The following is a 20,756-nucleotide window of genomic DNA, read 5'->3' as shown; positions in this document are numbered from 1 at the left end:
TGCATTACGACTATAGGGGAGAGGGATATTCTGATATCGTCTGATAGTATAACAATTAACGTGAATGTTACATTCGAATGTCTTTTTTTTTTTTAGTAACCGCCAAAACTGCAGAAACTTTAAAACCATCAAAATTAAGTATTTCATTTTGCAGTACACTTATGTAAACTTAAAAGTAATTGTATAAGTTTAATATACGCATATATATACATATATATAAATACACTTTCATATAGTTATATATCATGTGTGTGTGTCACGCTTATATATTTATATATACTTATACATATGCATAACATGCAATTGGTTCCCATATTCCTTCGAACTTCATACATATGCATGTTTACATGTTAATTTAATTACCAATTAATAATTTTATCACACATGTCAAATTTGTTCTATTTACAATAACTTTTCACTTACATCTGGAATGTTAAGCAATTTATATGCCTTTATTCATGGTGATGTAAAAACGGTTGTCTTCCACATTTTGGTTTGACCTGAGAATTTCAAATTTGATTAGGATCAAGCTCATGTAATTTTAATTTCTTTTGCACAAATCTCTTTTGTTCTTAATGCACAAACGTTAATCAACTTTGTTTAACTGTATAATCATCATCGAATTTCCTCAAATTTGATACACGACACTCGAAAAATTTATACGGACGATAGTTTGAAAATTATTTACAATGTCACTTATTATTTATAAAACTACTATGCACCAATTTAGTGAAACTATGTATTTCTGAAATTATAATTTCTCCTTATATAAGTTTGTTCATTTTTATGTCAGTAAAAAAGGATGAAATTGCGCAATTTTATTCTATTATTTTGCACCTGTTTATCGTATACCAACTACTTTCGTGTTCCCGTATATATTGCTGATACATATACTCTAATACTTTTTCTTCATAAAATTAATGTAGATGGAATAATGTTATCAATCTTTGTAATGCTCACCAAAAGAAATAATTCAATGCACTGTGTATTAGCGTAAGTTAGAAGATTTCCTGTAATAAAGTAATAACAACTTTTTCTGAATATCTTTGAGCACATCTTAATAATCATAAATTCTCAGCAGTATATTTGCAAACTTATACCTAACTTTTGATTTTATATGAGTTCTTGTATGGTCTCAAACTGTAGTTTCTTAATGAAAGTTTTGAAAAATAATGAAAAGTTAAATACAAAGTATCAAGTATAGATAATAATTATAATATGTGTCTTAATTAAAAAGAAAGTAAATTTATTAAAATGAACTTATTTTTTAACTATAATTATAGACAAAGATGAGGTTACAATAAATATGCGATCACGCAAAATTTCTAAATGAAAATAAATAATGACTGATGCAGCTTAGTACATATTACTACATAGTAAAAAATTACGTATAGAGGATTTCTTCAGGTATGTACCATCAATTTTTACTTATAATGCCATGCTGTATATCAACAGATCATTATTGATCTATCGACGAAAACTACTTTTTTTTATAGAATATAACGTTATTTCTATAAAGAATTAAATTGGTAAGCATCAAAATTAAAGAAATTGTTTTTTTTTTTTAAATTGGCTCAGTAAGAAGTGACTAAAAGAACATGATAACAGTGTGCAATAGGTGTCAGGTACATTTTGGAATTGATGTTATACTCAGTGCTAAAGCTTTAAAGTCAGCATAAGTATACTGAATGATTGTTTATTGTTTCCATGTGTAATGTTAATATCACATACAAGTACACTTTAAAGCTTCTAAAGAGAGGTCCTGTAACTGAGCGTTTGATTGCTGTGCTTTATCAACACATTCCAAACATATCCTAACATCCATATTGCTAATATTTATCTGTGGTAACGTAAAAAAATGCTATATGTACATAACGGGCAATCCTCAGTGCAAAGACTGAATTACAATCAAAAGACTGCTTGATACATTTAAAATATTTTACACTGCTTTTTCCAGCTTTCCTCATGCCATAGAAATTGTAACATTAATTCCTAGATTTCCATTATCGGCAAATAATTGCGCGATGGAGGTGTCAAATACAAGGCAGTCTGAATTTAAAATTGCAGATGAAACACCTTCGTGAATAGAACGCGGCATAGCTTCCCATGTTAGGCGCCTTTTATGCCCATTCAATTCTAGTCTGTTGAACATAAGCATTTACATATTATCATTACGTGTTCCAATTGGCAATCGTTATTTTAACTGCTGCCTACGCTATAATACATACATACCTGTAAGCAAAATTTTCTGCTTGTTTTCTTGAACCAATCAATTGAACAATTGCAAAAAATTGTTGATGTCCATCATACTTTTCTTGTTTTTCAAGCACTAACATAAAATGATGACCAAAGCAAGACTGCATCATTACCCAATCCACTGCACCAGGAAGATTAATATCTGTTGCTAAAAAAACAATGTCTTCCCCTGTAACGAAAGTGATTTAGACATTTGTGTAATAAAAGGAAACACAAATGCGTGTCTTATTTGGTAAAATTACCTTGAAGAGTTGTAATGCTTTTGTGACTCATAACAAGATGTGGCATTACTTGCTCGAGAGATCCTTGCCATTTACAAGAAGCTCCTGGACAAGGACAACTGTATGGACGGAATTCACATGCATCTTCGTGATCTGCCTTTTCAGTATGCACTAGCGACACTGTGCATCCACTTGTTGAATATTTGCAGGGAAACATCACGTTACCTGCCACTTTTTCCATTGCCAGATTGCGGATATTACCTGCATTACAGATTCATAAAGAATTTCTCATCAAAACAATATTAAAAACTACTTTTATTTGTACAAGTTCCAGTTTATTGCTATCTACATACCTAATGGACCTCTACAGGTAGGACAGCAGTTAAGTTTTGGTCTGCAATTACTACAAACAAGATGTCCACTCTGGCATTGTAAGATTGGTGGAAGAACATAATCAAAGCAAACTGGACATTCAAATAGGCTTGCTAGGTCAGTTGAGCTGCTTAGAGATGATACAGTAGATGCGGAGGAGCTTGCAACACTCCTCCCTCTCTTCCCAGTACTAATACTTAATTGGGACATCTTTTTCTTTTATTCTATATATCAAATAAGAACACTTTGCCTTTTAATTGGCAAAAAGATCCATTTATTTTGAAGATGTCTAATAAATGCGATGCATTTTGGAATGAGTCATCCACCTCATATCTGCAAATTATTAGAATTTCAGAGATATTACAGAGTGTTATATTTATAAATAAAAAAATTTTATGATTTTATTATTACGATTTTATATAAAATTATTTTAATATATTGAAATGTATATTTAACACATATATAATTATCTTGCAATGTGTATAATCTGGCTGTTGTCAGTGTTATTATACTTTATCTCTATAAAAAATAACGAACTTTTTGTTATATATATCATTCTACATAATGGGGTATTCATGATAATTTTAATTATTAAACTTTATAATTAATTCAGTTAATACATTATTTACAATTATGTAAGGATAAAATGAACTTTACAGAATATATCTGGCTTCTATATTTTTATCACTTATACGATATACTATATTCTACCTTTCAACTCAAAAAAAAAAAGAAAGAAAACAATGTGTTATAAGGCATTACATATATTGATGTTTATTCGACATTGAAATGATGCAATCAAAATTTTGGTCAGTGCAATCCTTTTATTATTTTTACTCAATCAATTTTTACTTAAGTAACGTTATGAAATTTATTGTCAAAAAATACTAGGATCATAATACTCATAATATTGCCATGTTATATGAATATACATTTAATCGAAACATTTACAATTTCTTTTAAAACACTTTCATTTACCTACTTAATTTTATGCAAAAACAAGATAGTTCAATATACGTTTTATATACGTACAATTTGCATTTTTTGCATCAATTAATTCAAAGAAAAAGCTAAACTTCTTATCAACATTTTAATAAAAGAAACGCTGTTTATAATTATGAATCAATAAAGCAGAATAAGTAACGAGGATTATGTTACATCGATCGCAAAACCATTTATCGCGTTTGCGTCAATTATCGTTGTCTTTTCGGTATACCGTCACAGGAAAAAACTTGACAAATTTTTCTCGAGCAACTTAAGCAATTTTCAAACGGTATCTTGTTCGCGGATTGTTTAATCCGAAGAGTAGCAATCAGGGGAAAATTTTGCGGAATAGTATTGTGAAGAGAGTCACAAATCACGAGTCACGACGAATCAGCGATCAACAAATAAACAATGCGCAAGAAATAAGAAAGCGGATGATTCTCTCGCGGAAAATTCTACGTAAGAAATACGATAAAGCATATGAATTTGTAATTTTATGGAAAATATATGTTTAAACTTACCGAAATAACAAATATATTAGTACGTCACTCGATGCATACACTGGCTTTTCGCGTGGTTGAAATCAGAAAATAGTGAGTTAAAAGTGTGAAAGAGGGAAAGAGAAGGCACTTGAGAATGATGACAACGGAGATATGAACGTAGATGAAAAGGTCGAGAATAACGACAAAGGGTGACACGACAATAGACAAATGTTTTTACGAGAACAACAACAGGAGATTTCATGCGACTTGGCTTTGAAAATGTTGCACGAAATGCTCCCGATACTTCTCGGTACATCGGATGAGGAATAAACGCGAACGCGATGAGATCGACTGTATAAGAGGCTACATCGCGAATTCTCTTGGCCAAACAGGCAACATTAATAGTAACGTGACTTTGGTTAGTTTTCGCTGAGGCATAGTAGCAACTTGCTCCTTTTCGAACTTCCGACACTTCAAGCTCGTTCCGTACAATAAGACGCACAGAGCAAGATGATGACACTGCAGCTGTCTGTCCGACTGTACGTCCGTCCGTTTACACCCATGCAACGCATGCAACTGCCATCAACGAGTATTAAGCCGCGTTTTTAATGTACACTTTTGTTCATGCTGTAACATTCATTTTCAAAAATAATAAATAGCAATATTTTGTCTTTCTTTTTTATAGAAATATTTTATATAAAATACTACATATGTGACAAAGTATTTCTAACATTTGTATTACGTTATATTATATTTTCATATTTTCCCTCTATTAATTTTTTTTTACAGATAAAGCACTATAGGATTAAATGATCGGAAAACTTGTTCAAATTAATCGATGATTCATATCTTAAGTATCACTATTAATTTTATTTGCTCAGATATATATTTATTTATATTTATTGTGATTATGCAATCTTCCTATATATATATATTATATAGGGATATATAAGGGTACATATATATAGAAAATAATGTTGATGATACTAATTATAGCAATATAAAGCTATAATAATAACCTACAAAACTGAAATTCATATTTTTATTAAAATTAATTCGAAGTCAGGATGAGAAAGGATTTGTATCAAATTACCATTTTCAAGATAATTGTATAAATCTTTTTAGAAGAGTACTTTTCTATTTATTTATAAGCTTTCATTGAAAGAAGAATATCACAAAATACTTTTCAAGTAATGAATATTTTATTTTTTGTTATAATTAAAATATACACTGTGTCATGGGTGAAACAGGCGAATAGTAATCAATAGTAACAAAATATTTGTGTTATTTGCTTTAATTTCACAATCTGATCTCTTTTTTATATATATATATATTTTTTCCACACGCAGCAAATATGGTATACATAGTATACAGATTCACTTTCCAAAAGCACAATTAGCTTGGCTTAAAATATTTTCTTTTCTTTTTTTTTTTTTTTTTTTAGAAAACGGTTTATTTTCCGTGTATATGTGTATTATGAAATTTATTTAAGCCAAACTGTCGTTACTTTTGTAACATCTGAGAAAAACTTGAATGTTTAAAGCCTTATCAGCCTTGTGTGTAATATAATTTCGATGTACCTAAATGTAATCCTCACAATGCCATATTTACATTTGCTATATGTATTTATTTTGTCATCTTTAAACATTTTTTTTAGTCCAGAAGATCACAAGATGTATTGGCTGTCAAATTCTCTAGTATTTGTATCATTTCAAATGATACTCTACACATTAACAGTCTTCTTGCGATATGAAGAGCAGTCTTTGTACACCAGACAGGAACAACTGTTTGATGCAAATGCAAAAAATGTCATAGTAGCCTAAATTATACAAAAGTTATATTTCTGCTAGTTTCAATGCCTTAAACATTCTGTTGATTCAGGGTCTTCAAAATATTTTTCATATAACAAGCCATGATCAGTTTTGTTATATTTATACTTGAGTTTTATGAGACATAGGAGTACACGAGTGTAGCAACATTCGGAAATCATTAATTGTATTAAAGGTACTTCTGGAGCTGTAGTTTTCATGACAATTAAAATATCATTAAAATATCAACAAAAACAAAAAGAAAACAGGGAAAAAAAGAAAGAAAGATACTAAATAACTCATTATAAAATTCTGTGTACATTACGGTATATTTATTGCTCTTCTGATGTGATTTCAAATATTGTTTTAGAATATTTTGTAACCATCTTCTACCACTCGCGCACTCTTCGCGTATCTACCCAGGACGTTCATATTTTAATTATATTCATTTTGAAATATTTTTATCTTTTTCTTAATTCCTACTGCATTATATGCTAATTCGCACACGTGTACAATGTATGTATGTGTACACGTATATACATATTAACATACGAGGATACGTATGTTTCTTACAATACCTTATGATTCGTATAAGTTACAGAACTTACTTTAGTGTACAAACAATTATGGATGATACTAGATAATACGTATAGGTTATAAATTTATGAGGAAGAAGTACATTTAATTAGGAGTACGAACCATTGGTCCATGAATGGTATTTTGTTTTACTTCTATCAATTACCTCTAACTGACACATGCTTTCTGAACTGAAACTGTTTATCAACATAAAGTCCTATCGTGAACAACACAGCATTGTGTTCTCTAATAAGATTAACACCAAGCATATAATAAACAATACTTTAGTAATGCAACTTAAGATGCTAAAGAATAATTAGAGTATTAAATTATAAGATATACATGTTAGTATTATGAATCATGAATAACAAGAAAATAGGAGTAAATCAATCGTTTCAATTTTTAGCTTATATATGGTTCCTATGTAAGAGAAACAGCTTCATATATAAAGTATTCGATTTTAATAAAAATACTTGGACATCTATTTTAATAGTTTCATGAATAGCTTGTTTATGTAGTAAGTGATAAAATGTGCATAGATAGAAAAAGACATGATTCTTTTGACTCGTTAAATTATACCAATCGTAAATCAATTGAAAATTCATTTCCTCTCTTTTAGTAAATGTACATAGAGCTATCTAGTATTTTACAGACCCAATGTACAAAGATCAGGGAATTTGGTGCTTCTATAAGAGTTTCCCAATGACTCTACTTACAAGCTCTTTTGTCCCAAATTTCCCTATCTCAGTCTTAGCCTGCATTCAGACAAAGTTGGTCTACTCCTTGCTATATTCTTGCTTTATCACCAAATTTTGAGTATGTAGGATTTATAAATCTGTTTTTAGTACGGCTGATGTCTCTGAAATTGACGTGGTCCCTGACCATTTCCTCTTGGCTTACCTTGAACCCCATATCCCATGTTGTCATACCCATCATAACCAGCATAATCATAGTTTGCATACATATCGTCATATCCTCCTTGATAGCCATTGCAGTATTCAGGAATGTAACCATAGCCTCCGCCATATCCATAACCATAGCCTGGACCCCAAAATCCTTGATTCCTTGGGTCTGGATTAACTTTCACTTTCTTGACATCCACTTCTTTACCATTTATCGTTTGTTTAGGTGTTTTAAGTAATTTGTACACTACTTCTTTCGAGTCAAATGTTATGAAACAAAATCCCTTTCTCTGATTTTTTACCTTATCGAATGGTGCTTGTAATTCGACAATTGTACCATATTGTCCAAAATATGTTTTGATATCTTCATCGGTAATTTCAGGAGTAAGGCCACCCACAAAAATTTTACCATGTTGGGGCTTTTTACTCACCCGTTTGGGATCCACCTACACCAAAACAAAGGAAATCTCATTGAAGGAATAAGATACAAAAATAATTAGAAAGTAGTTCTTAAGCTTTAGCAATAGATTTTAATTTCGGCAGTATAACCAACCTTTCTCTTATTGATGTAATGCTCGCCAGAAGCCAGAAGTTTGTCGATTGTCTTAGGATTGGCGAATACCATAAACGCAAAACCTCGTGAAACACCGGTGTAGGGGTCGATTTTAACGGAGATGCTTTCGATCTCTCCGAATTTACTAAAATGATCCCGTAATTCCTTGTCGGTGGTATTACGCGATAGACCACCGACGAAAAGTTTGCGTTCGTCATCTTTCCCTGGGATTCCGGCAGTGGCTTGTTGTTGCTGGGGTTGTTGTTGCTGTGACTGTGATTGTTGTTGCTGCTGCTGTTGAGACTGCTGTTGTGTCTGTTGGCCGGTACCCTCGGTCTGGGCTTGATTCTGGTAACAGTCAACCGCCGCCATCGCGTACTGTTTAGAGCTTACCGCGTTAAAAGCACGTCAGAAGATACAAGGTAGGCTGGTGGAACCGATGAGATCAGTAAATGCAACGGTGTACTGCGCACCAGAATAATTTCGGAACAGTTGGCACGCGTCACAGTCGGTTCTTATGGTGAACCGGTGCCGGCTTACGACCGAAAGAAAGAGAGTCAGCAACAGTTTCCGATTCCCTCTAAGCCTCTATTAACACGACGCTATTCGTTCTTTCTACTCAGACGCAATTCATCTCTCCAATCACAACGACAGATCCAACAGACAACGGCGGAAATTCCAGTGTATTTCCGGTGGTCGTTTCATTACTAACTTTAATCAATTTTCCAACAAGCTGGAAAATTGACAGGTTAGTATACTTATTTGTTGCTTAAATTTTCGACTTATTTTTTAATCGATTTCATATTCACGTAGTGGACGATTACCGAAAGTCCTTGAACATTGCTGAACCTGAACAATACATGAACACCTTTGTTCCTAACCGTGAGATCAGGGTCTTTATTCGCTGAAAGCTGAAAATTGCATATTTCCAGTTGACATCACGAAAATTCTATCGTAACTTTGTTCGTGCCTCAATAACTTCTCCCTGCATTTTTCGCATAAAGATCGATTCAGGTTAGGTTAACATTTATATAGGTTGTCAAATTGATTTTTGTCAATGATATCAAATTTACATGATACCATTTATTCTATTATTGCAAATTACTGCAAATTATCGTAACATGCATAATCGATGCACACAGGAAAAATTGCTTAATATATCCATGAAGCTGTAAAACTCAAATCACTATAAGCACACATTTTAATTAAATTCGATGTGTAATTCATTTAATCTTTACATTTACATGGTACATGTAACAGTAATGCGTATAAGATTTGTGTAATTTTTTAATTTTATCAGCATATAAACGTATGTAACGAATAAGAAATGAAAATGAAAATAGTAACGTATTAAGTGTTCATATATAATGCATTAACTCGAATTGTTTTCGATTTCGATTGCCTAATCGAAATTTTTTTATTGCAAATGTTAAAAGACGTAGCGTTTATGCATTTCGAATTTTTATTTAAAAATTTAGGAACACGTGGTGTTCTTACTTGTTTGTGCACCGTTTAAAGTCGTTGCTTTCTCAATATACGTATATAAATATAGTCAGACAGAGAAGGTTGTATAAATAAAACACAGACCCTCGGCAACCCCGGCTTATCTTTTCTCTTCAGTCGGAACAGTTTAAGAATAGAATAAGGTTCTACGGGTAGACTGACTCGTTGTTAATTATAGAACACACTTATTTGTACGTACATAAAAAAGGTACAAAAATTGTCATCATATAAAAACTTGACTACGGAACGGTGGGCATGTAATTTCCTTCTATTAGAAAATAAAAGTGTTTACTAACGTCTCCATACGTACATATATCGAAAAAACGTTCCTCCTCTTGCACTGTTTTATCGCAGATCCAGTAACAAAAATAAGTGCCGGTAAACTCACTCGATGGCGCCACTTGATTTAGCAATTCGGGAAGACTTTATCAAATATCAGATTTCTCCCAGTTTTCCCTTTCCGATTCGATTCGCATTGTAAATTTCAATAAAATCAATATTAATACTAAAGATTATCAAGATAAAAGGTAGAGGAATAGATTGGCAATGAAATATTAACGACAGGTAAAATTCTACGTTTCTTCGTTAAATATGATTTATACTAGACTATCTCGAAAAGGATTTATTCCAAATCTAGTTTTTAATTACAAATTAATATCATTCATATTATGTTACGCTTACCTTGCGCGTGATGCGGCATTATATTTATTACGACAGTTGTACCGTACTTCTTGCGTTCATCACCTTTTCTAGGATGCGTTAACGCTTTGTCGTATGTTGTTGAAATAGCAACAATCTTGTCCGTAATCGATCGTATAAATAGACACCCGAATCGCGCAATAGAAAACATACGATTTATTCGATGCGTATACCCATATACAAAGACAAATTGCTAATGTTTCTGCGATTAAAACGAAATTTCTACCCTCTCGATGACCACATTTACACTTACATTTAAACGTGGATACTTGTACGTGTTATTGCCTAAATGCTATAACCTTAATATCAAAGAGATAAATTCATTTGCTCACGAATCGTCGTAGTCTTCCGATATCTGTTACGACCGATTAAAACATAATAATTATATTCTCGTAGCTGATTCTGATCGAAACGCATCCAGTGGCTAGGTGGATCCTCTTTCACCATTCGTAACGCGTTTATTTCTCGTCGATGGTTTTGTCAAGTACGTTCCCTTGTGATTCTCGGCTTTCTCTGTTCGTCCTTCGATGGATCTCGCTCGATCCTGGTGGCCGAAGAGCGGCGACGAAGGGACGCGGCGCGGAGCTGTTCGACGCCGTGCTCGTAGCCGTTCTGACGGAACGGTGGAGGGGACGCATAGGCAGAGAGGAAGGGTAGCGGGGCGTCGCGACGCCAGGCGTCGCTGGTGTCGAACCGGCAGCATATCGTTGAGTCGAACGTGTCGTGTGCCGTCGCTATCGCCACCGTGGTCGTTGTCGTCATCGTCGCCGTTTTTCATCGAGCGGATTTTCGAAAACCCTAGAGAAAGCCGAAGCTCGGTGGTTTCCCGTCGCCGGTCGGGGGGGGTGAATATTTTTGGTAAAATTGTTTTTAACGTTTGCGTGCAGTTTCCCCCCGATCGAATCAACGCCCGAGCAACTCCCGGTCGTAGAACGGTCACGGAACGATCTAGTCGAGAAGCAAGTGCGCGAGTACAAGGGGCCACGGCTACGCGTTACGGCGAACTGGAACGAGTGGGGTTTGACGAGAGTTTGTGTACGGCCATGCTCGCAACGGAAAAGCCAATGTTTCGCGAGTGCGAGCAGGAGGAAAGCTGAAGAAGGGAAGGCGAGCTAGGCAGAGAACGCGAGCAGACCGAGGGAGGGCGAAAGAGAGAGACTGAGTGAGAGAGAGAAAGAGAGAGAGAGAGAGAGAGAAACCCGGAAGAGAAGAGCGTCTGGATCCTGGAGTATCGTTTACGATACGACACCGAGCCATCAGAATTGCGTTGATCCATTTGCACGAAAGATCGCCCAGAAGATTGGCCAGGGTGCGAGCTGGACGATAACCGTAGTATGAGAGAAGAGCGGCACGCAGCGAGAAGGTAAGGTACTCGATTGATTTGTCGTCGACGTAGACGACGCCTTTTTTTCCACCTAGTTCTCCGATCCGTTGTCGGATATATTCGTGACGATGAAAGGAGAGGAGGGTCGAGTCGAAGAATCGGTTCGACCGATCGCGTTTCTCGCGCCTGTTCCTCGAGCTGTTCGCTCGGTTATAGTTGGCGAGTTTCTTTCGGCAAGACCGGACGATCCATCCGATCGGTGTGCGCCGTGAACGCGATCGACGAGGGTTAGGGAAAGCTTTCTCAGAACGGTAGGGAGGGGAGGGGTTGGAAGAGGCGGTGGAGGCGGAGGAAAAGAAGGTGGTGGAGGTGGTGGTGGTTCGCAGACGAGGCGAAGGAGGAGCGAGAGAAAGAGAGACGAACGAGCGAACGCGTAACTAGGTGCATCATGAATAATACGCGCAGCTCGCGAACAGGTACACGCTGGTACGATTCTGCGTTCGTGGAAGCGTGAGGGTGTAGAGAAACGTATACACCGACGTATCGCGTATATACGCGTATATTCGCGTACATATAAATATAATCGAACGCACCCAGATATCTATTTATAAGTTTAAACACAGGGCGAGAAGAAGGAGTGGTGGAAATCCGTAGCGGTGGTAGCGATGCTCGTTCGCTGGTAGATACGTGTGCGTGTCAAGCGGCTGCTGGTAGTGGTGTTCTCCGCTAGTGATGCCACGGTGATGCTGCTACTCGTGTGCTGATGATCCTAGCGATCCTAGTGGTAGCGACAGTGTACCAGGCAACGTAATACGGAAGAGGTGGAAACCGATTTAAAAGCCCGCTTTTCGTTTTCCCGCTTCGGTGCAAACGACTATTACGACCGACTGTACCGACCAGGGGACCAAAAAGGCGGCTGGCTTCCCATTGGATGGAAGGTTAGCGCGCGTATTAAGCGGCATTTTCGTCGTGGTCGGTCCTTTGTCGCGTAGCGCGAACAGAGGCGAGTAAAGCTTCTGAAGTAGAAGAAGAGGAAGCAGAAGAAGAAGTCGTCGAGGAAGGAGGACAAGAGTGCAGAGTATAAGAAGCGAAGAGAGTGGAAGAAGTGCTGGCGTTGAGGGATCGTGGTCGCCGCGAGTGCGTCAACGCGGATATGACGAGCGGATACGCCCGGCTCACGTGATACGCGACACAATCGCTTCACCGATATTTCCTCTGTTTCAAAAAATGTGGTAAGTCGTCGAATTTCTAACGATCGACCGCGAGATTCTCCCTCTCGAACGAGCAACATCTCTGTTGCTAGTCGTTCAGTCTCTGCCCGACTACGCGCTTTCCATTCTTCATCCCCGTTACCGTGCATCGCTCTTTTCCTTCCAATAAAATATACGTGCGTACGTGGCTCGAATCTTCTTTAAAGTTAACCAGGTAACTAGAGAACGAATCGGTTCCGATTCCGTAAACACGTGCTCTTGCAAGAGTCGTGTCGTTTCGATATCGTCGTTGTGTTTTCTTCGTGTCGACGGAGCAGCTTATTCTTTATCACGATAGACTATATAGTAGGGTTTATATACGGATCCGATCGAAGTTTCTCGGTTTGGACGGTGGACGTGGACGATGCGTTTGATTCGTAAACAAACAAGAAACACGCGCTTCTAGCGGATAGTTGGTGTGCGGAAGCCTAACCTTTAACAGAATCGACGAGCTTCGGATACCATTCTCTTAATCTCTTCGTTACGCGATTCCTTTTCTCGCGTTTTTACACCTTTGATCGCTCCAATTTTCGAGAACGATGTTAACGAGTTGTTAGCGCGGATAGTCCGGCTAATGGAAAATCGATAAAAAAATTTGTGAACGCTTCGTGGAATGTCCGTTATTAATTAGAAAAGCCTTCGTGTTGCAACTGTCGTAAAAGCTCGATCGTTAATTCGAGTTAAAAAGGATAATACCTAAATGCCACTAAAAGGCCAACGTGTTTTTTCTTTAGTACCGGCACCCCGAGTATCATCGTCAGCCATCTCTTCCGTACGACCTTTCTGCGAAGTTGTTTTCATAGAAGATACCAAAACGAGCTTTCGTATCGACGCATCGTTCGTTTCATCGACCATCTTCCGCGGACGAGTAAGAATAAATCTTTCTCCCTAAGTATCGAGCCACGTAAATCGTCCAACTTCTTTGGCTACGAGTTTTTCCTCGATCTATTAACGCAAGGGTTGAAATCGCGCAAGTCCTTGCACGATGGAAAAATAAGCCTGTTAACAGGCTGAAGAAATCTTTGGCGATGCGGAATATTCGTAAAACGTAGAAAGACTGTTGCGCGTAGCTTCTTCTTCGTAATCCACCATGAACTTTTGTAGCCTCGTTTCGTTCGAACAGCCTGCAAACACGTGTCGTAAAAATGCCAGCTATCTTCTTTATTACTCGACCCACGGCACACCCTCTTCCACACTGACATTTACAATAATCGATTCTCAAGCGTGTAACTTCGACCCACGTCGTTAATTCGTTCGAAGTTCACCAGAAATTAAACGTTTCCATTTCGACGGAATTTCGTTTCCGAACGATGAAAATCCAGCTGGCGCGCGTCGCTCCTCATCGATTTTCCTTGTTCTCGGATTCCCGTGACTCTGCGTTTGGAAGAAAAGTTGCCGGTCACATAGGTATTTCGAGGTTGAACAGAAACGATCGGGTCGTTGGGCCGCGAATCCGTCGGAGAAGACGACGCCAAGTTTCTCGGGCAAGTTGTTGTTAAGGTCGGTCCGATTTGCCGCGGTTCATACTCGCGGACTAATCTCAAGGAAATTCGGGTCGATGCATAATGAGGTTCCACCTTGGATTCCCGGTCGGCATTCCAAGGCATTCCGCCAGGAACGTTGCCTTCCTTACTGAAGCGTAGATTACTCAGACGGACGTCATTGCGTTAAGAAATGAATTCCTCCTTCTCCTCTCTCTCTCTCTCTCTCTCTCTCTATCTATTTGTTCGTCATTCGCGGTCGTTTCGAAGCAACGTGGACCAACGTTTCTTCCTTTTTTCCCACGTTCAAATCCAGCGAAATTGTCCGGTACGTGGATATTTACGAGTTTTTACAGAGGAAATTTAATCCTCGCGAGATTAACGACACGGTAAGCTCGGACGTAACTTTTCGAAAAATCACTGGATCGTTGCAATTGGATCACGGACGTTTATTCGTATTTGTATGATTTTATGACTTTCAACGCACGTTTCAGAGATAATACGTAATAATCAGGACGATCGTATTCGAAAGAGCCAAGGTTCGTCGACTTTCACGAACGATATCTTTTGTGAACTCGCTCGCTAACAATCAGCCGTGTCTTCACCGTTCATGCATCGGAACTTATTGTCGTAATAGCTTCGATAAAATAGTCGTTTCGAGCTGCTCTTACCAAACGATATTATCGCGGATGTCGTGACGCATGGTAACGAGTCGGCCAACTTGCGTGACAATATTATCCTGTGGGAAACGTTAGCGCATGTTTATCTTTCCCTGGGGTTGATAGTTCGCAATATTAGAGGCTACTGAATGACGTAAGTACTTACATCATCAGGGACGCGAAGTCACGTACTAGGAAGAAGGTTCCCTTCGCGGACGATAAACTGATTATCCTGAAAATGTCGTTCGAACGAAACGAACGTGTACGTACCAGCAGAATGATCGTAATTTATCTTATAAGTCGCGTGAAACGCAAGGTTTTGCTCATAAAGCGAACGCAGTGAGAGTAAATTGCAACGATGCTAAAATGCCAAAACATCTACGGACGTACCGCTGGAGTTGCGTACTGTTCTCAATCACGCGACTGTCTCTATCTTAAGTGACAATCGTTGTTGCGATCCGACGCAACATTAAAATAACAGCGAGCTCGTTAAAGCGTAGATCCATTTTGCTTTGCTCGATGCAAACTTCCGTAGTCTTAGAAGGAACGGCTGACAAGCTGAAATCGAGGAAGGTTCACCACGCATGGGATCAAACGGGATGCGAAGATGCAGTTTTACGTATTTACGCGCGTAATAGCCGGCGTATCTCTCCATCGATGAATTTCTAATTGCGCCACTTTCAATTCTGACGCGAACAGTTCGATCGATCGGTCAGACGTCAGAGATATTCGCCTTGCTGATAATTCAGATTTCGAAAATGTTCGCTGTAAATACGAGGTGTCCTCGTTTCCCCGCAAAAATTCTTCCTCTCTTCTCTAAGAGTAACGTCTCTTATCGTCAGCCTTCGACGAAAATAAAATTTGCTCGTTCGAACGATTCGACGTGGGTTCGGATCACAGCAGCGAATTCCTGTGCCCGGAACTTGGAGCGTTTGCCCAGGTACCGGCTCTTCGATTCGAGTGGACCGTTTGCCATTTCGTCGACAAACTCCGCGCTTTGACGTTGCTGCTGCCACGATCCTCGCACGAATGCGATCCTTTTATCACCAAAGACAGCGTACGTCGAACAAACTGGAAAATTCTTCAACGGCGCTTTCCTATCTGGCGCGAGACACGAGGAACGTCTAGTAATTGCACACGACACCGTGAAACAAGGCGCTTTCGTACGAGACAGAGCGTGGAGCGTGTGCCTCGAAGTAGCGCCATTAGAACATAATTCACAGAGACGCGGCAGCTCGTCGGCTGGCTATTGTATATCGCTGAAACGTCAATCGTGTCAACTTCGACACACGGAGAATAAGCGCTATGACGCGCGTAGCATTCGTCGCTTTTCTGTTTGCGTTAGTGGGTTAGATACGAACCGGTGACAAGTTGTTCCACAGCGAAGGTTTTCCACGGCCGGCGAAGCTTAACGCACCATAAATAAATCTGGATCTTGTTTTGCGAGGCGAACAGGAATAGCGAACGGAATAGAGATAAATAATGCTGCTTGAACGTACACACACGGCACAAGAAATAGAAGATGGTCGGGTGGATGGGCAAAGCGGAGGAAAACGGGAAACCTTGAAAAGATACTCCGATCCATTATTAGGAGAGTGGCGCCAGCGAACAGGAGGGAAGAACGTCGTCCTACGGTTTTACGAGGACGGTGCAGTTCGACGAAGGAGCGTCTGATCCCGGCGACGAAAAACAAAAGCTCGGTTCGGGCGTGTTCGCTCGATATTCAGGCTAATGATATTCGGTATCGTCGCAACTAGAGTCACGCAAGCTAAACAGGCCGAGGTATAAGAGAGACCGACTTTGATTTTCTTCGAAAGGCCGCCAGTCACCGTCGCCGCCACCCTTACTTTGTCATTTCCCTAATGAAAGTTGCGCCACGCCGTTAAGAAACTTTATTAACGCGCCGCAGATACCGGAACGCGTCTTCGTTTCCATTTCATCCGCAGCTTACTCTCGCGTTTCTTTCTTTCCACGTTCTCTGTCACTTTCGATCAACCATATTTTTTTCCATATTTATTCAAGCGATATTCCCTTCGAGATTCGATCACCTATCTTCCAACGTGGTCAAGTTTACGATAACGCGGAGATATCAAGACAAAAGTAGCACGATTTTTACTATACAGCAACGTGTCTAGATTAATCGTCGTTTGTTGCACTTTGGAGTCGTATATCGTTGGTCTAATACATTTGTATACGTAGCACCGTCGTATAAATTAATCAAAGTCGAGTTACATCGCTCCAAGGCGGAAGATTTTCCTTCGCATGTACGTTGTATGTATATGCAAAGCTGCAGACAGTGGTCAAGTTTCTTTACATAAAAGAGACGGGGAATAAACTCGATCCTGAGATTCGTAAAACTTTGATGCACGATAAAAACGAAATGAACAAGAAGGATGCGAACGTAGAAGAACGAACGTAGTAGAATTTGGTCGGATCGCATTATGCAAGAGTAACAGCAATAAGAAATAAAATAAAAAATTGTCCATCTTTTGTGATTTTCTTTTGTAAACGTAAATCCGTTGATACAGTCTGCTAAGCGGCGATAAGAAGATTCGGGGTAATACCGTGGCATACAACGATACGACGTTCTTTGCTGGTGCAGGATTAGCGCGATGACGTTCGAATTGCAATTGCATCGGGTTTCCGTTTCGCTACGCTTCCGCCGACGGATTGCCTCAGCAGCAAGGAAATATCGTTTCCTTTTCTGTCTGGATAGTTTGTTACCGTTGAAACGTTCCAAGTTTCGCTTTAACGATATCGATCTGTTCTAATCCAATCCCGATCCATAGACGACCACGATTCTCACATTCTCGTCATTTTTTATTCAACTCGACGACGAGTAATTATCAGATTGCGGATTTTTGTTCGTTTATGGACAATTTTAATCCTTTGCACTCCTATGTCGACATCAGTTTATATCTCAGGAGCTTCTTTGTCGATTCTCACCTTTTTTTGTGAAACGTGCGAAAGAAAAACAGCACTGGATCCAGGAAATTGTTTCAAGATATACCATACACTTAAACGTTACAATATACAACAATAGTGTGAATAAAACTGGTTGTTGAGAATTGTGGACCTTAATCGGCGAAATAAAAGTAAAGGAACACTAAGGCTACACTTAGAATCCCACTGTTTTTGTGAAACGTGCGAAAGACAAGCAGCACTGGATCCTGAAAATTGTTTCAAGGTATATCATTCACTTAAACGTTACAAAATACAACAATAGTGTGAATAAAACTGGTTGTTGAGAATTGTGGACCTTAATCGGCGAAATAAAAGTAAAGGAACACTAAGGCTACACTTAGAATCCCACTGTTTTTGTGAAACGTGCGAAAGACAAGCAGCACTGGATCCTGGAAATTGTTTCAAGGTATACCATACACTTAAACGTTACAAAATACAACAATAGTGTGAATAAAACTGGTTGTTGAGAATTGTGGACCTTAATCGGCGAAATAAAAGTAAAGGAACACTAAGGCTACACTTAGAATCCCACTGTTTTTGTGAAACGTGCGAAAGACAAGCAGCACTGGATCCTGAAAATTGTTTCAAGGTATATCATTCACTTAAACGTTACAGAATACAACAATAGTGTGAATAAAACTGGTTGTTGAGAATTGTGGACCTTAATCGGCGAAATAAAAGTAAAGGAACACTAAGGTTACACTTAGAGTCTCACCTTTTTTGTGAAACGTGCGAAAGACAAGCAGCACTGGATCCTGAAAATTGTTTCAAGGTATATCATTCACTTAAACGTTACAAAATACAACAATAGTGTGAATAAAACTGGTTGTTGAGAATTGTGGATCTTAATCGGCGAAATAAAAGTAAAGGAACACTAAGGCTACACTTAGAATCCCACTGTTTTTGTGAAACGTGCGAAAGACAAGCAGCACTGGATCCTGAAAATTGTTTCAAGGTATATCATTCACTTAAACGTTACAAAATACAACAATAGTGTGAATAAAACTGGTTGTTGAGAATTGTGGATCTTAATCGGCGAAATAAAAGTAAAGGAACACTAAGGCTACACTTAGAATCCCACTGTTTTTGTGAAACGTGCGAAAGAAAAGCAGCACTGGATCCTGAAAATTGTTTCAAGGTATATCATTCACTTAAAAATTACAAAATACAACAATAGTGTGAATAAAACTGGTTGTTGAGAATTGTGGATCTTAATCGGCGAAATAAAAGTAAAGGAACACTAAGGTTACACTTAGAATTCATATTAAAATAGTTTTAGATTTATTGAATAAACGATTTCCAGGATCTTCGTCGATATACATTTGCACGCGTCTCAGCACTCTCTCTGTCTCACCATCTTCCATATCACACTGTCAACGAAACAGTTACATTCATCTGTTTTTCGAGACACCGCGCACACACATACTTCCACACACTCATATTAACATACGTGTGTCACTACTACGCGGCCAATCTAGTCTAGCGCACAAAATTATACGTATCTCAATACTGCTATTTAAGCGAATTCGTTTCTTCCTTTATTTTTTTAAATTGTTTTATTTTTTGGTCAAAGTAAATTTCAAATAAAACACTTAAAAGCTGCTGGTAGCGAAATTGAAATAAAATTCGGAGTGCAAAGTGTTGAGACGCGAAAAAAGCATACGACGCGCGTAACGCGTAAAAATACGTCGAGCGTTGGAAGCAACGGTACTTGTCGTAACAGCGCTAATACGAGACAATTTTTCCGCTTGTGTCTATAAAGATACGAATTTTGAAAAATATGCACGCTCTGGTAATTTGAATAAACCGGCAAATATCAGTTCAGAGTCTATCAAAATCGAAGCAGTTTCTGAAGTGCGCTGTAAATTCATGGTCAACTAATATTCGTAGTAACGAACGTTTGCGCCTTTGAATATGAAATTTACATCGTTCCTTCTCTTCCGATAAACGCGATTTCATCATTCGAAACATACTTCGAAACTCTTTGACCGGTAAAACTTGACAGTTTCGACGTACGATTCGCTTTTGATGGTCGAAGAAAACACGACCATCTATCTCCGCGAGAATAAACGGCAGGGTGAATAAAAGAAGAGAGCGATCGTATATCGAGTTCCGGCATGAAAGAGCCGAGAGTTAAAAGGAATAGATTATGGCTGCAATAATACGAATAATACGTACTTCTTAAACTCGGCCGATTAGAAATTCCAAGCGTCCTTCAAGTTGCATCGCTTGAAATTCTTTCCTCTTGGCTTTTACATTTTAATACGTTCGACGCGAGCCGAGTGAACACGGTACACTTTCGTATCTTCGATATCCATCGGCTTGTTTTCATCAATTTTGAAACGTACGAGCCAAGTACGAGCGGAGCAATTTGCTAGTTTCGAAACTAGTAGACGAAATTTCTCTCGCGATGAGATTCAACATTCAAATATCGTTCGTCTTAATAGCTGTATCTTCGACCTCCGTGAAATCTCGCCGGTTTTCCTCTTATTTCGAAATGATCTGCATCTTCGAATCTAACAGGTTGCCCTCGTTTTCAATTACGTCGTATCGAAATTCTCCTAGCCGATCACGGACCGGCGTTAAAATCAGAAAATCGAAACAAATATCCTTGAATACGAATATCGTGTTTGCCTGCTGTGATTTATGATTTTAACCACGAACTTGGGCGCACGAATATCGAGCGTTTCGCCTGAGCCGCAAGGGCATCATCCACTCGATG

General features: G+C 38.3%; 3 protein-coding genes across 19 annotated transcripts in view; 1 reads left to right on the top strand and 2 right to left on the bottom strand.

The window, feature by feature from the left end:
- Nucleotides 1-1,225: 1,225 nt before the first annotated feature.
- Nucleotides 1,226-4,919, bottom strand: LOC126868568 (E3 ubiquitin-protein ligase SIAH1-like). The gene is made up of 5 exons (XM_050624160.1): nt 4,355-4,919; nt 2,831-3,182; nt 2,499-2,738; nt 2,233-2,425; nt 1,226-2,141 (listed from the first exon to the last, which is right to left on the bottom strand). Exons 2-5 carry the CDS (start codon nt 3,057-3,059, stop codon nt 1,964-1,966), a joined length of 840 nt encoding a protein of 279 aa, XP_050480117.1. The 5' UTR covers nt 3,060-3,182; nt 4,355-4,919; the 3' UTR covers nt 1,226-1,963.
- A 576-nt stretch (nt 4,920-5,495) lies between these two features.
- On the bottom strand, nt 5,496-10,502 carry LOC126868567 (RNA-binding protein squid-like). Its single transcript, XM_050624159.1, has 3 exons — nt 10,339-10,502; nt 8,155-10,113; nt 5,496-8,047 (listed from the first exon to the last, which is right to left on the bottom strand). Exons 2-3 carry the CDS (start codon nt 8,524-8,526, stop codon nt 7,541-7,543), a joined length of 879 nt encoding a protein of 292 aa, XP_050480116.1. The 5' UTR covers nt 8,527-10,113; nt 10,339-10,502; the 3' UTR covers nt 5,496-7,540.
- Nucleotides 10,503-10,703: 201 nt separating this feature from the next.
- LOC126868560 (muscle calcium channel subunit alpha-1) overlaps nt 10,704-20,756 on the top strand; it is a 55,854-nt gene continuing 45,801 nt past the window's right edge. For 12 of the 17 annotated variants that reach the window (XR_007690639.1, XR_007690640.1, XM_050624136.1 and 9 more), the window contains exon 1: nt 10,704-11,719. The gene's annotated coding sequence lies outside the window, so the exon portion shown is untranslated. Of the gene's footprint in view, nt 11,720-12,303; nt 12,913-20,756 lie in introns of those variants that run through there. The other 5 variants (XR_007690638.1, XM_050624149.1, XM_050624140.1 and 2 more) reach the window with 3 other exon arrangements.

The sequence above is a fragment of the Bombus huntii genome, chromosome 8 (assembly GCF_024542735.1).
Source record: "Bombus huntii isolate Logan2020A chromosome 8, iyBomHunt1.1, whole genome shotgun sequence".
NCBI classification, from domain to species: Eukaryota; Metazoa; Arthropoda; class Insecta; order Hymenoptera; family Apidae; genus Bombus; species Bombus huntii.
This window is presented reverse-complemented; position numbering and strand designations above follow the sequence as displayed.

What these genes read in the sequence shown, in the direction of transcription:
- LOC126868567 (XM_050624159.1), bottom strand. Translation starts at nt 8,526, where the DNA reads ATGGCGGCGGTTGACTGTTACCAGAATCAAGCCCAGACCGAGGGTACC. An exon ending in ATTACATCAATAAGAGAAAG is followed by an intron (nt 8,048 to 8,154) that starts GTTGGTTATACT and finishes GTTTTGGTGTAG; the next exon opens with GTGGATCCCAAACGGGTGAG.
- LOC126868568 (XM_050624160.1), bottom strand. Translation starts at nt 3,059, where the DNA reads ATGTCCCAATTAAGTATTAGTACTGGGAAGAGAGGGAGGAGTGTTGCA. An exon ending in AAGCATTACAACTCTTCAAG is followed by an intron (nt 2,426 to 2,498) that starts GTAATTTTACCA and finishes CTTTCGTTACAG; the next exon opens with GGGAAGACATTGTTTTTTTA. An exon ending in GCAGAAAATTTTGCTTACAG is followed by an intron (nt 2,142 to 2,232) that starts GTATGTATGTAT and finishes TATGTTCAACAG; the next exon opens with ACTAGAATTGAATGGGCATA.